Source organism: Mesocricetus auratus, unplaced genomic scaffold, assembly GCF_017639785.1.
Source record: "Mesocricetus auratus isolate SY011 unplaced genomic scaffold, BCM_Maur_2.0 Super-Scaffold_4256, whole genome shotgun sequence".
NCBI classification, from domain to species: Eukaryota; Metazoa; Chordata; class Mammalia; order Rodentia; family Cricetidae; genus Mesocricetus; species Mesocricetus auratus.
The window spans coordinates 14726594-14740164 of NW_024429182.1; the positions used below are offsets into that span (position 1 = coordinate 14726594).

The 13571-nt window shown below is 46.8% G+C and overlaps 1 protein-coding gene across 3 annotated transcripts in view; it reads right to left on the reverse strand.

Annotated features, from left to right (window-relative positions):
- The window catches only part of Cnnm2 (cyclin and CBS domain divalent metal cation transport mediator 2), a 130661-nt gene extending 120629 nt beyond the window's left edge, over positions 1-10032 (reverse strand). For 2 of the 3 annotated variants that reach the window (XM_005063495.4, XM_005063494.4), the window contains exon 1: positions 8224-10024. In XM_005063495.4, coding sequence (XP_005063552.1) covers positions 8224-9844 — 1621 coding nt within the window. In that variant the 5' untranslated portion in view covers positions 9845-10024. Of the gene's footprint in view, positions 1-8223 lie in introns of all 3 variants that reach the window. The other variant, XR_002384306.2, reaches the window with a different exon arrangement.
- Between the last annotated feature and the right edge of the window lie 3539 nt (positions 10033-13571).

The window sequence follows — 13571 nt, forward strand, 5'->3', positions numbered from 1 at the left end:
GTTTATTTGGGGCTAAATGGCAGTGGGACCAGGCAGAAAAAAAAAATCTGTTTACAATTTCCTAACCATTAAAATTAACTGACCCTCACAAGAGTATGGGATGTTTCAGGACCTAAATGATTCTGAGGCCCTTTGTGGGGGCAGCACTATATGGAAATCCCACAAAACCCAAGAAAAAAGGTCCTTGCCTGATTTATCCAGACTGGACCCAGAGAGAGCCACTGTCCAACTCTAGGAACTATTTATACAAAATGCTCCCAAAAACCAAAGATGAGTTCTAGCAGAATTTGTCTTATATTGTGCATTTCAAAAATCTGAAGAAAGCCGGTGGTGGTGGCTCACACCTTTAATTCTAGCACTCAGGAGGCAGAGGCAGGTGGATCTCTGTGAGTTCGAGTCCAGCCTAGTCTACAGAGTGTGGTCCAGGACAACCAGGACTACACAGAGAAACCCTGTCTGGAGGCAGGAGGAAGGAAAGTATATACAATAATCATAAAGTGGACCAAGCTTCAATGCACTCAGGAGCATGCTCTGCCACGGTGGGACACTCCAGCCCCGATGGACATCTCAACAGAAATGTCTGTGAGCAGAAATGAAGAACCAAGGAATCACTACCTCACAGACAACCTTCACCACTCTAAAAAGCAAAACAGGTAACAAGAAAAGAGAAAAGACGTCACTAAATCAAAGGAGTACTTGTATTTAACAACTGACGGCTTTGCACAATCTACAAAGCAATAACCGTGGCCCCAAATACACTCCCACTCTGATCATAATAAAGAGAAACCTCAATTATTAACTAAGCTAAAGTAAAACACAACATAAAATCAGATTGCACAGTCAGACCTATTATCTACATAACAAAATGCCAGTTGGCAATTGTTTGAGCGTGAGACATCTAAAATACTGACATCAAAGTCGCAAGATAAAAAAACCAATGGCAACCTGGAAACTCAACTTCTCAGTGATGTGGCTAACCTTTAACTCTGAATAAGGGAAGGGAGGATTGGCCCTTAGTGTGGAAAGAATGCCAGTCTACAATTCAGGGATGTGAGTTCTGGTCCTGTGGATGTGCCTAGGTAGTAGGACGTGGCCCCAAATGCATCCCTTCTTTCCAGGGGTTACTTTCCTTGTTCCAGGGGTTGAAGGTGTGGTCCCAAACACATCTCTCCTTTCCAAGTTTATTCCCCTTGTTCCAAGAGTTGAGGGCGTGGCCCCAAATGCACCCCTCCTTTCCAGGTTTACTTTTCTTGTTTCAGGGGTTGAGAAACTATGTTTGTCACAGAGACCTTCCCCTATGAACATCCTCGAGAAAGCTTAGCAACATCCCCAGAGCCTACAGTCACAAATTCTCTGAGTGAGGCCTAGAAACTTACCCTTAATTAGTGACCCATATGAGTCTTGTCATCTGGTAAAAACATCTGTCACCTGGTAAAAACATCTGCAAACACTGCACTAGAAAATCCTCAAGCTGCGCACCTTCTTACTCCGATTCTAGTCTGTCCGACTTCTCAGTTATATTAGAAAGGTATGCAACGTTACAACGGCTTAATGTATGGTGCTGCACAGACACAATAAAGATCATAGTAATGTAATATACAGATCCACTCCTTCTGATACCATTCACACCTTTTTTTAAAGCATCCTCCTACATCCTAGACAATTAGAACATCGAATTTGGTGAGGGGAAAAACATTTCTATACTAAGCTCTTAATACAGTCATAGGGAAAGACTTACTGGGCTACAGGAACAGAGAATTATGAACGCTAGTGGGTTTATTTTTTTTGTTTTGGGATAGAGTCCCACATACCCAAGATTGGACTCAAATTTGCTATGTAGCCAAGGATGGCCTTGAACTCCTGATCTTTTCTGCCTCCACCTTCCAGGTGCTAAGACTACAAATATGTGCCACATGCCCAACTTATATAGTGCTGGGGACTGAAGCCAGAGTTTTGTGCTTGCTAGATAAGCACCATACCAACTGAGCTTCCGCTCCAGACCATACCTAATGTCTTCAATGGGAATTATACATGCAGCCTTGCTTTGAAGAACATTAGCTGGCCACCACCTGTTTCTAACTAAATTATAGGCAGAAAAGAACCCCACCAAGTCCTAGATAGCTGTAACCATGAGTCCTGCAATACTGGAATATAATTGTCACAACGAGGGTAAAAATAGAGGGAGGGAGGGGGAAGGAAGAAAAAAAACAATAACTGGTTACTAATTCTTCAAAGTCACCTCAGTGTAGATAACCGGGTGGCTAGAGTCCACATCTTTTGATAAGAAGGTAATGACAAGTAAAAGAGGAGCCTGGCAGGCTTTCTGTACCAAACGAGCAGCTTTCTGCTGTTTTTCTTCCCACTACATTGTTTTGCTTTAGACAGTTTTCTTGAGTTCTCATCATCATCTGTTGTGACTTACTGAGCTTATTTTCTTATTTAAATTCATAAGCAACTATAAAAATCACAGGTGGGGCTATAAGAGGCTTGAAAAGGAGGGCCATTAGCAACCAAGTATTAATATGGCAGCTACAAAAAATGAAGATAAAATCAGGGCTGAAACAGAAAACTGGGTTTGACAGATTATGTGGGACTCCAAAGGGAAACAGGTAAGGAAGCAAGTGACACGCTGACACAGAACTTAATTTAACCATTAGGAAACAGTCGTGGGGGTGGAGTCTGCTCAGTAGCTAAGAGCACACGCTGTTTTGAAGGGCCCAGGGTAGATTCCCAGCATCCACCTGGAGGCTCAGCTTGGGCACCATGGCATGCATGTATGGTGTGCACAGACCTACATGCAGACAAAACATTCCTATACGTAAAATAATAAAAAGAAAATTGAAGTAAAGCATAGTACTAGATACCCACAAGGGAATCCCAGCGCTGGATGTGCAACTCTTGCAAAAAACAACTTCTTGGTACTGCGGTCATACAAGCAAAAGCTTTGGTATATTACAATATTTTAAAAGTGGCCACCAAACTCTACCCACTCTCGCCAAAGCATTGAATCTAAAAGCAACAAAAACACATTTCATATTAGCACATGTAGGGACCTGTTGTCCAAAAGACTCTGAAGCAATGTTTTGACAAACGCCCAAATCTCACACTCATTAGGACATGAACACTGGGACTGAAGAGATGGCTCAGTGCTTAGGAGCACTTGCTGCTCTTACAGGAAACCCAGTTCAGTTCCCAGTGCCCAGTATGTGGCTCACAGCCATCCTTAACTCCCCTTCCATGGGCACCAGGCATGAGCATGGTGCCCATACATACTCACACATACAGTAAAAATAAATAAAAAATAACGCAAACATCACATTTGCAACTAATATAAGAGACTGATTAAGAGAGTGAGTTCTGAAGCTAAAGGTATAGCTTAGCACATGGAATAAACAAACAAACAAAACACAAAAACAAACAGCTAATTCTGATGTCACACAGACATGAGTTAAAACCCCAAATCAGTGAATTACTACGTGACCTGGGACAAATCATTCAATCTAAGCCTCAACTGTCATTGGTAACATAGGGATAACACTCCATTCAGACACGAAATTTCAACAGGGTTCTTCACAGAGGCCTTCAGCCCTGTGCCTGGCAGACAGTAATGGCACAAAACCATCTTTATCACCATCATGGCGATCAAACTATAAAGTCAGCACCATCGCCACCTTCCACACTCAGCAAGGCCACGAGTTACTTGCAGAGTTTAAAAGCCCAGTCATCAGAAAGGAGACACACAGATGCTTTCACAACAGCATCAGCTCTTTCCAATCGCCCAGCCTTTTCTTTGTACCACCTTGGTGAAGACTGAATCAGACTCATTATCAACATTGGCAAGAAAAGCTTCACCAGAGACAGACCCGCTCGACTGTGCAGGGAATTTCCAATGAGATTTGGTTAATGATCTAACCAGTGAGTGTGGGGTTGAAGGATGATTGTGGGGTGTTTGTTTCCTTTCTGTTTTTTAGAAACAGAATAAGAGGGTAAAAGGAAGAGGAAGAAAGTTTTCAGAGCATCCCAAACACCATGTGTTATTTATCACAGACACAGAAAACAGGAGATAGCAGGAGCTGGGAGGTAGCTCAACCGACAAAGGGGCTTGCTGCCAAGCCTGACCCCTGAGCTCCACCTCTGTGATCAAAGGAGAGAACCAACTCCACAGAGCTGAAGGCAAGCCCACTGGTAAAGGGTTTGCCTACCGTAGAGGCCATGAGTTCAATCCTCAATACATTAGAAAAACAGTTATATCTGAACTAGAAAACCATGAAACAAAAGTCAGGTGAACTATTTCTCATACATTAAAAAGAACTAATACCTGGACAACATATTAATACCTGCTTAAAAAGTACCTGTAAACCGGATGGTGGTGGCGCATGCCTTTAATCCCAGCACTCGGGAGGCAGAGACAGGCAGATCTCTTGAGTTTGAGCCCAGCCTGGTCTACAGAGCAGAGTTCCAGGCCAGGCTCCAAAGCAATACAGAGAAACTCTGTCTCAAAAAACCAAAAAAAAAAAAAAAAAAAAAAAAAGTACCTGTAAATTTAATTATAACTTTCTGTTAGTGTATCAAATATTTACAAAACATTTATAGTATATATAGTATATATAGTATATATTACTCCAGAGTATAAAGAGTGTTGTGAATTGGTAAAACCAATACAAAATATTTTTTAATTTATCAAAATATACTGCTATCAAAATATAAATGTCATTATTTTGATTTCTGTGTTTCTTTTTTCTTTTCTTTTCTTTTTTTTTGAAAGTTTGAGAGTTGACTGTGGTTTCATAGACTTTTTTCTAAAGAAAAAACAGGGCTAAAGAGATGACTCAGTGCTTAGCCCTCACTGCCCATGCAGAGGGCCTGAGTCGGGTTGCAGCACCACAGGGCAGGCGGCTCACAGCCTGACAGCTCCAGCTCCAAGGACTGGCAGCTCTGGCCACTGCAAGTACTTGGTGCACACACACAATCACATACAATTAAATAAATAATTTTGATTTAAAAAAAAAAACAAGAGCTAATGTGATTGTAAAGTTAAATTGAGGACATGGGGGAGCAGGAAGGTTGAGTAGGGGGAAGAATACAGGAGAGCAGGATGAGAGATACCATAACAGAGGGAATCATTATATGTTTGAGGGGAGATCTGGCACTAGTAAGATTTCCCGAGATCTACAAGGATGACCCCAACTAACAATCTAAGCAATAGTGGAGAGGCTACCTTAAAAGCCCTTCCCCTATAATGAGATAGATGACTACTTTACATGCCATCCTAGAGCCTTCATCCAGAGGTTGACTGAAGCAGAGGCAGACAACACAGCTAAACACTCAACTGAACTCCTGGAACCCAGTTGCAGACAGAGAGGAGTGATGAGCAAAGGGGTCAAGACTGGGCAGGTGAAACCCACAGAAGCAGCTGACCTGAACAAGGGGGAGCTCTTGAACCCCAGACTGATGGCTGAGAGGCCAGCATGGGACTGATCCAGACTCCTTGAACATGGGTGTCAGTGAGGAGGCCTCGGCAATCTATGGGGCCTTGGGTAATAGATCAGTATTTATCCCTGGCATAGAAATGGACTTTGGGAGCCCCAAATAGGGGGATGCTCTCTTAGCCTGAACACATGGAGAAGGGCCTGGGCCCTGCCCCAGATGATATGACAGACTTTGGAGATCCCCCATGAAGAGCCTCACCCTCCCTGGAGAGTGGGGATTGGGTGGGAATTAGGGGGTTTGGTGGGACGGGGGGGAGGAGGAGAGGGAGGGAGAGCTGGGATTGACATTTGAAGCAAGCTTGTTACTAATTTAAATTTTTTTAAAAAACATATAAAAAAAGTTAAATTGGCCAAATTCATTTTTTTTAAAAATCAAAGGGAATTGTGTAAGTAGCAAACTGTCATTCTGCCCTTTTAACACCATGGTTTAAATCTCCCATTTGCGGGGCATTGGTGGCCCACGCCTTTAATCCCAGCATTTGGGAGGCAGAGGCAGGCGGATCTCTGTGAATTCAAGGCCAGCCTGGTCTACAGAGCGAGTTCCTGGACAGACTCCAAGACAATACAGAGAAATCCTGTCTCGAAAAAACAAAAAAAACAAAAAACAAAAAAAACAAAAACAAAAACAAAAGGTACTGAGAACCAGGCTGCAGGTGAGCACCTGAAACCCCAATACTTGGAAGCCTGAAGCAGGAGGGGTCATGAATTCCAAAGGGTCAATAAAATAGAAACCTGGCCAGACCCTGAAGAGAGAGGTACCAAGAAGAGGTGATTCTGAGGGGGAAACGGCTCCTAAAATTAAAATTAAAAAATTACATCAGCCACAGAAAACTGGCATAAGCAACCAATAACAAATTTCAAAATAATGTAAAAATTTTTAGAGTAGGAATAGGAGTAGGGAGTAAACAACCAAATTCTAAAAGAAAAAAAAAAAAACACAGAAGTAAAGAAAGCCTCTAGCAGGGAGTACAACTAGTGGTTGTTGGGTTTTGTTTTGTTTTGTTTTAAAGGACTAGGCCTATATGGAGCTCTAATCTCAAGCAATCCTCCTGTCTCAGCCTCCCTTGTAGCTGGAGCCACAGGTACACGTCCTCATGCCTGACTCAGCCTAGTATTAGCAACTACAAGGTGACGTGCAAAAAATTTGAACAAAACAAGGGCACAAGAAATTGTACCCACACTGGGCCCTCAGGGGCACCCCGAAGCATTCATGGCATCTTTCTGGGCTGCAGAGGGAAGGATGACACTAGTCCAGTGCTCTAATAAACAGCTTGGCAGAGAACCGATACCACAAAGCTCCGGAGCTAGAGATACTGGACATTTCCTTTGTCTCCTCCTGCTTTTAAATGCAAATTACTAAGCCCTGAAGCACATTCTGCTCTATTTTTTTTATATGAAAATTACTGCAATGTGGTCTTGTTCCAGAAAGGACACCATTCATCCAAGAAAGGGGAGTGAGGACAAGCACACACACTGTATGTTCAAATGATCTCATCCGGTGAGCTGTCACCAGGTACACATGGCTTCTGTCAGGGTGGTGACCCCATTAGTGATGGAAATTCCATGTGAAGAATGAGAATTTAGTTTTTCGGGTCATGCAAGGTTGCGCACACATTGTAATGCCAGTGCATGCCAAACACCAATGACAAAACTCAGCATCCCTTGGTTTTAGCAGCAATAGCTACTTACTGGAAACTTGCAAAGTCTCAATAATAATAGTAAAGGTTGCTATTTACGTGTTTATGACAAAATAAGAGGACCAATACTACAATGAAAGAAATGATATGCTGTGAGCACCCCAACAGGAGCCACTGGGCCTCTTCTCTGTTAATTCTAGAACCTGGAGAGTAGATCTGGAGACAGACTTCATGTTACTGTATCAGGGAATGGAGATTAAAAGAACATTTTAAACTGAAGAAAAACCAACAGTGAATCATAATTAAGAATGGTATTCACATCACTGTCACGGGTTCAAGCTTTCTACCCAAACCACACTTGCTTCAGGGAATTTTACTGCTGCCAGTGAAGAAAGCAGGGCAGACACAGCTGCATAGCAAGCTAACTTAGCTCTCGTCTTTCCAAGTTATATGTTAATAACGAAGTTTGCTTTAAACAAAACAAAACCCTCTTTTCCAGCTAGAGAAACCACATCCAAATAAAGTGGGGGGTTCTAAGGGTACTTGCTTTACCCCTGCTCCGCCCTCAAAGACCTCAGTCTACTCTGCAGGATGCCAGACAGCCAGGACAAAATCCACCATACACTTCCGATCTTTGAACTGTCAACGTGGATGTTTAAGGAAGAGGGAAGAGATTACACTGGTTTTTAAAGGCTGCTTACATCCCTCCCAAATGTCTGTATGAGATGTCACGGAAGGGCAGCTTGGGAGGCAGCCTGTACTTTCGCCTACCTATTCAGAACCCAGACAATGAATGAAGTTGATCCCTCAAGACCAGGGGCCCCAAGGGGGTCAAGTTTCCTGCACTGAAATTACAAAGCCTGTGCTTTGATGGTGTGGAAAAGTAATGGCAATCTTGGGCTTTCAAACCTAGAAGCGCTTACTAGTTCAATCCGTCCCCAAGTCCATGCCACCCTTTCAACTGTGCAATTAAGAGAAGGAGAAATTCCGGTCAACTCTCCTGGGGGCTTGGTCTGGAGGTAGAGGACTCAGGGAGGGAGGAGGATGGAGACAGAAAGAGAAAAGCCAACTAAAAGCAAACAAACAAAATTGCCCACCTTTCTTAAATTCTTCCAGCATAGCGTCCAACTTGGTGTCATTGAAAACAAAGTGCAAGGGGTGGTTGTAAAATTTGGTGATGGTTTTCAAGGGAGTGCAGTCATCTGGGTCCACGAAGGCCAAGTCTTTGACAAAGAGCAGGTCCACGATGTTGGACCGCTCTCCCTCGAACACTGGGATGCGCGTGTAGCCGCTCTCCATGATTTCGGACATGGTGTTGAAGTCCAGGATAGCCTCGCCGGTGATCATGAAGCAGTCCCGGAGGGGAGTCATCACGTCCTCTACCGTCTTGGTGCGGAGCTCCAGCGCGCCTTGGATGATGTTCAGCTCCTCCTTAACGAGGTCGTTATAGGGGTCAGTGACCCGGAGCATCTCCAGCAGTTTTTCCCGGTTATAGACAGTGCCTATCTCCTGGCCCAGGACGCAGTCCAGCAGTTTGCTGACCGGGTAAGAAGCAGGGAAGGTCATCATCATGAAAAACTTGGTGAGGAAGATGGTGTTGGCCCCTACCGCCAGGCCGTGTCGGGAGCAGATGGCTTGGGGCACGATCTCCCCGAAGATGACGATGCCAATGGTGGAGACCACCACTGCCACAAGGCCTGAGCCCGCGATGTCGTCGAGCAGGATGGTGAGCGTGGTGTTGACCAGCACGTTGCCCAGCAGCAGCGAGCACAGCAGGTAGTTGCCCTGCCTGCGCACCGGTTCGATGCGCTTGGCGTAATTCTTCTCTTTCTCGGTGCCGCAGTTTTGCACGATGCGCAGCTCCATGGGGTCCAGAGCCATGAGCCCCAGGTTGAGGCCGCTGAACATGCCTGACAGGCACAGCAGCAGCGAGATGAAGATCACTTGCAGCCAGAAGGGCAGCAGGAACTTCTTCTCCTCGCCCACGATCATCTTGGTGTCCTCGCCGTCGTGGTAGATCCAGGTGGTCTCGGCCCATGGGGGAGGCGGGAGTCCGGCCACCCCCGCGCCACCCTTGCCCCCGACGGCGCCACTCGCAGCCCCGGAGCTGCCGGCGCCAAGTGCGGGCGTGGAGAGAGACGTGCACAGGTAATAAGACTTGCTCTTCTCCATCTTGCGCAGCGGTTTGATCTCAATCTCGATGATGCCCGACGTGCGGCGGTTGAGAATGATGTGGGGCAAGATGATGATGTCTGAGGTGCGGATGCCGCAGCGCTGGGGGCCGCTGTCCGGCTCCGGAGGCGCGGGGCCCCCCAGCCCGCGCTCGCCGGGTGTGTGCCGGCGCCGCTCGTGCTCAGTGAAGGCGATGCGGGACCACGTCTCGTTGTTGATGTTCTGCCCGTAAACCCGCAGCTTGACCCGGGTCCGCTCGCTCACCCGCAGCGCACCCCCTTCCATGAACGACACGTCGTTCGTGTCCTCCAGCCGCAGCCCGATGATCACAGTCTCCTCGTTCTCGCCGGCCGCGGCGCAGCGCCCCGCGCCGCAGCAGCAGCTCAGCAGTAGCAGCGGCAGCAGCCGGCCCGCTGCTGCCTGCAGGACCCCCCGGCCGCGGGCACTGAGGCTGCGGCGCGCCGCCATCTTCCAAGTGGGCAGTGCGGCGGCTGCCTGCCCGCCCGCCATCTTTACTTCGGGTTCACAAGCGCCACAGCCAATCATAGGGTGGCTGCTCCAGCTGAGGCTTCATCCTTCCCACCCGGCGGCGCGAGCGCAGGCACCGGCGCCCGAGCAGGACTGCAACCGCGCGTCGGCGCCCAGCACTCGGCAGTCCGCCTCTCTGAATGACACTGACTCGCACCGAGCCAGCTGAGGAACCCCCTGGCTCGCGGGAGGAGGGAGGGAAGGGAGGGGAGTGCGAGCCGCTCCCGCGAGAGGCAGGTCGGTCAGCCAATCAACAGCGGGAGCCCGCCTTCCCAGCCAGGGGGCTGGAATGGGGGCGTGGTCGCAGTCGGCGCGCCGCACCAATGGCACGGGAGGTGGGCGGGGAGATGAGGGCCACTGTCCTCCTCAGCATGCCAAGTTTCCAACTGAAAGGCGCGTGACTCTTGTGTATGCGAGGGGAGGGGGCGTGGCCATCCCGGGCCCGAGAGCCAGTCAAAGATGAGCGCTGTAGGGAAAGGGGCGTGGTCTTCCTCCAGGCGGCCAATGGAAAGGAGCGCTCCGCGGGTGCGGCGCTCCCTGTGGGGTCTCTGTAGTAGATCCCCGCGCGTGGCTTGGCAGCCCTGCAATACTGCCCTGGGGCTCGAGGCCGCGGGTCCTCGCTGCAGGGCTTTGCGGGCTCCACGGGGCTCCGTGTCGGTCTTCCTACCCCGGGTGCTCCAGAACCGACTGGAGGCGGCTTAGGGTGCACGTAGCCTAAAATCAAATGGGGATACTGGTGAAGCCCCAGCCCACTACTCCTGCACATCGCTCCCCGGGAGATTGGCGGTGACAGGGTGGCCCTAGCAACGCTGCGGACCCGCTTGTCTTCATGCCTCTGAGCGCCCTCGGCAGCTCACGATCACGTGGCGCCACCTGCCGGTCCTCACGGACGTCCTGTAATGTTTTCGAAACCTCAGCAAACTCCCAAAAGTGTGCCCAAGTAAAGCGTGGGGAAGTTAGTGGGCAGCTTCCCAAACTTTAATCATAGGAATTCTAATGCATCGTGCTGTAATCACAGAATGAGATGGGATCTGTTGTTTTTCATGGGTATCCAGGCAATTTGGGGAAATAGGAAGAGGAGAACATCCCAAGAAACCCCATAAAAGCTTATTCTTTTTTTTTTCTTTTCTTTTTCTTTCTTCTCTTTTTTTAATTTTTGGGTTTTGGGGGGGCAGGACTTCTCTGTGTAGCTCTGGGTCTTAGTCCCAGCACTTGGGAGGCATAGGGAACTCACTTTCTAGACCAGGCTGTCCTCAAATTCACAGAAATCGACATGCCTAAGTGCTGGGACTAAAGGTGTGAGCCACCACCTGTTTTCTGGCCAAACGCTGCTACCTCTGGAGAAGTTAGACTAGAGCATAAGTCACCAAGCGCATTCATCGAGAATAGATGTGGTAGCATAGTAGTTGTCAAATCACACCAGTTAAGTGATTTTGTTTTATTGTTTCCTATTCTTACTTTGTATTCTGTAATCACATTATGTGATTTACACCCTTTTTGTTTACACCCAAAGCGGTTTTTTTTTTATCATTTCCAGAACAATTAATTTCCAGGCTCATTTCAGTGGTCTCCTTACCAGCTGCTCCTCTTTTATGCCTGTCCTCTGATCTTCCCCTGCCATGCAGCTAGTGACTTGTCAAATGAGGGCCTGGGTGCTCCCTTGTTTGAACACTCTCCCGAATCCTCGTCCCCCTGGGGTAAAAGTCCAAGTGCCTAGATCGCCTACAAGGTGCTGCATCTATGCCCCTACCATTTCCTCTGCCACATCCAGACTTTCTCATAGCTGTTTCTCAGTCGCTGCAGGGGGATTCCGCTGAGGTCGTTGTCTATCTCCTGAGGGTGGGACTCAACTTCTTCCAGACGCCAACATAACCCCCTTCCGAGGCTTCACTCAAAGGCCACTATACACTGTCTTTCCTTTGCTTTTCTTCAAAGCAAAGTCTCTTACTAATACTATAGATAAATTATTAATTTGGTGAAGAATCTGTCCTTCCTCAAGAACTGTGTCTGCATTGTGGACTGCTGTATCACCACGGTCTAGAACAACCATAGTCACATCATGTGAAAAGTGTTAAATAAAGGAAATTTTACTTTGACTATTTCAAAAAAAATATTCAACTGTAGTCCTAACCTTTCTGATTTCTGTTTCTCTCCTACTTCCTACTCCCATATTGCTACATTGAAAAAAATTAGTTCAGATATGTTTATAAGAGTGGCTTTTAAGCTGGGTGGGTGGTGGCATATACCTTTAGTCCCAGCATTAAGGAGGCAGTGGGGGGCAGTCTCTGTGTGTTTGAGACCAGCTGGTCTACATGGTGAGTTCCAGGACAACCAGGGCTACACAGAGAAACCCCATCTTGAAAAACAAACAAAGGCGGCATTTGGGATTTGTAGGGATATCTGACAATGTTAAGGACAGATACAGTTCCTTCTAAGCCAGCTGATTGAAAATGGAGTCTTTTAAGGTAATAGAAAATGTGACCCCAAGTGTGTTCTGGGCTCAGAGAGAAGGCAATTAAAGTTTCTCTTACACTGAGTGCACAGTTTGGAATGGGACTGTGGAGAGAGGAAGAAGTCCTTGCCAGACAGACCTACAGACGTTTCCTGTGCATGCACAGAAAGCAACAGTCAGGAAAATGTGGTCTTAGCAGCCTAGACTCTGGTGAGAAGTTCAGGCCTTGAGCAAAACAGACAAGGACCTGCCCAGCAGACACCATAAACTAAAATAGTTTCAGATTCCCTTGGGTGATTGCTGGGTGATCTATGTGCTCGGTGATGCATATAGACTAGCACCCTTTGTGAATACCCAAGACACACACACACAAAAAAAAACAACAGTGTAGACACCTGAGCCAGCAGCTTCTCCTTCCATGAGCGTTGTCCTTAGCGTTCTGGGGCTTTTTAATCTAAAAGACTTGCTCCATCCTTAGAGAAAAACCACTGGTGTGGGGCATTCCAACCTGTCGCTCTAGGGATAGAAGGTAAAATCAATGATGTTATAGGGGGGCTTTTCTGAAATTTGGAGGGAAAAATAGCCCCTCAAATTCCTAACATGCGACCATATTTTACCTCCATAAAAAAGCTAGGGAGTCTTAAAGGGTGGCCACCACTGTTCAACTCTCGCTTCGTTTTGACTTTGCCTAACCTTAGATGAGTCATTCAAGTGAGGCCAAGACCTCCCTGTAAACACCTTCCCTAGCTAAACTTTTCCTACCCAGAATTCTTCACTAGAAAATAAGGGAGCAGAATGACAGCTCAATTTTCTTCTGTGCAGAAGGAAAATTCCCAAGTCTGCAAGCTCAGGAATTGGTTCTGCAGCCAAACCCAAATGTCTCTCCAAGGTTGAGGCATTTGGGTTTTCTAAAAGATTGCAAGAAAAATAAAAACGATTCTCCATCCATTTTGTCAACATAAGGTCTATTTAATAGAGAAGATTTTTGTTGTGAAGTTTGCTCGGTTGTAAAAGGCATTCAAAACTGATGTTCTAAATGGGATTTGGGGTTTGGGGTGTAGACCCTAAGGCCTTGAATGTCTAAGTATAAGTTCTGCTGCTGAACTATACTCCAGATGAGTGACATCTGAATGCCACCAGAACACAAAGTCTTCAGAGGAAAACCAGGAACTTAGAAAACACTGGAATTAAACAAACTTGCCCTAAAATCCAATCTGCTGGCCCAGAGCGATTTCTCAGAAGCAAAACTCTGCACTTGCTTAAAAACACGGAACACTTTTAGGCAAAATGAGA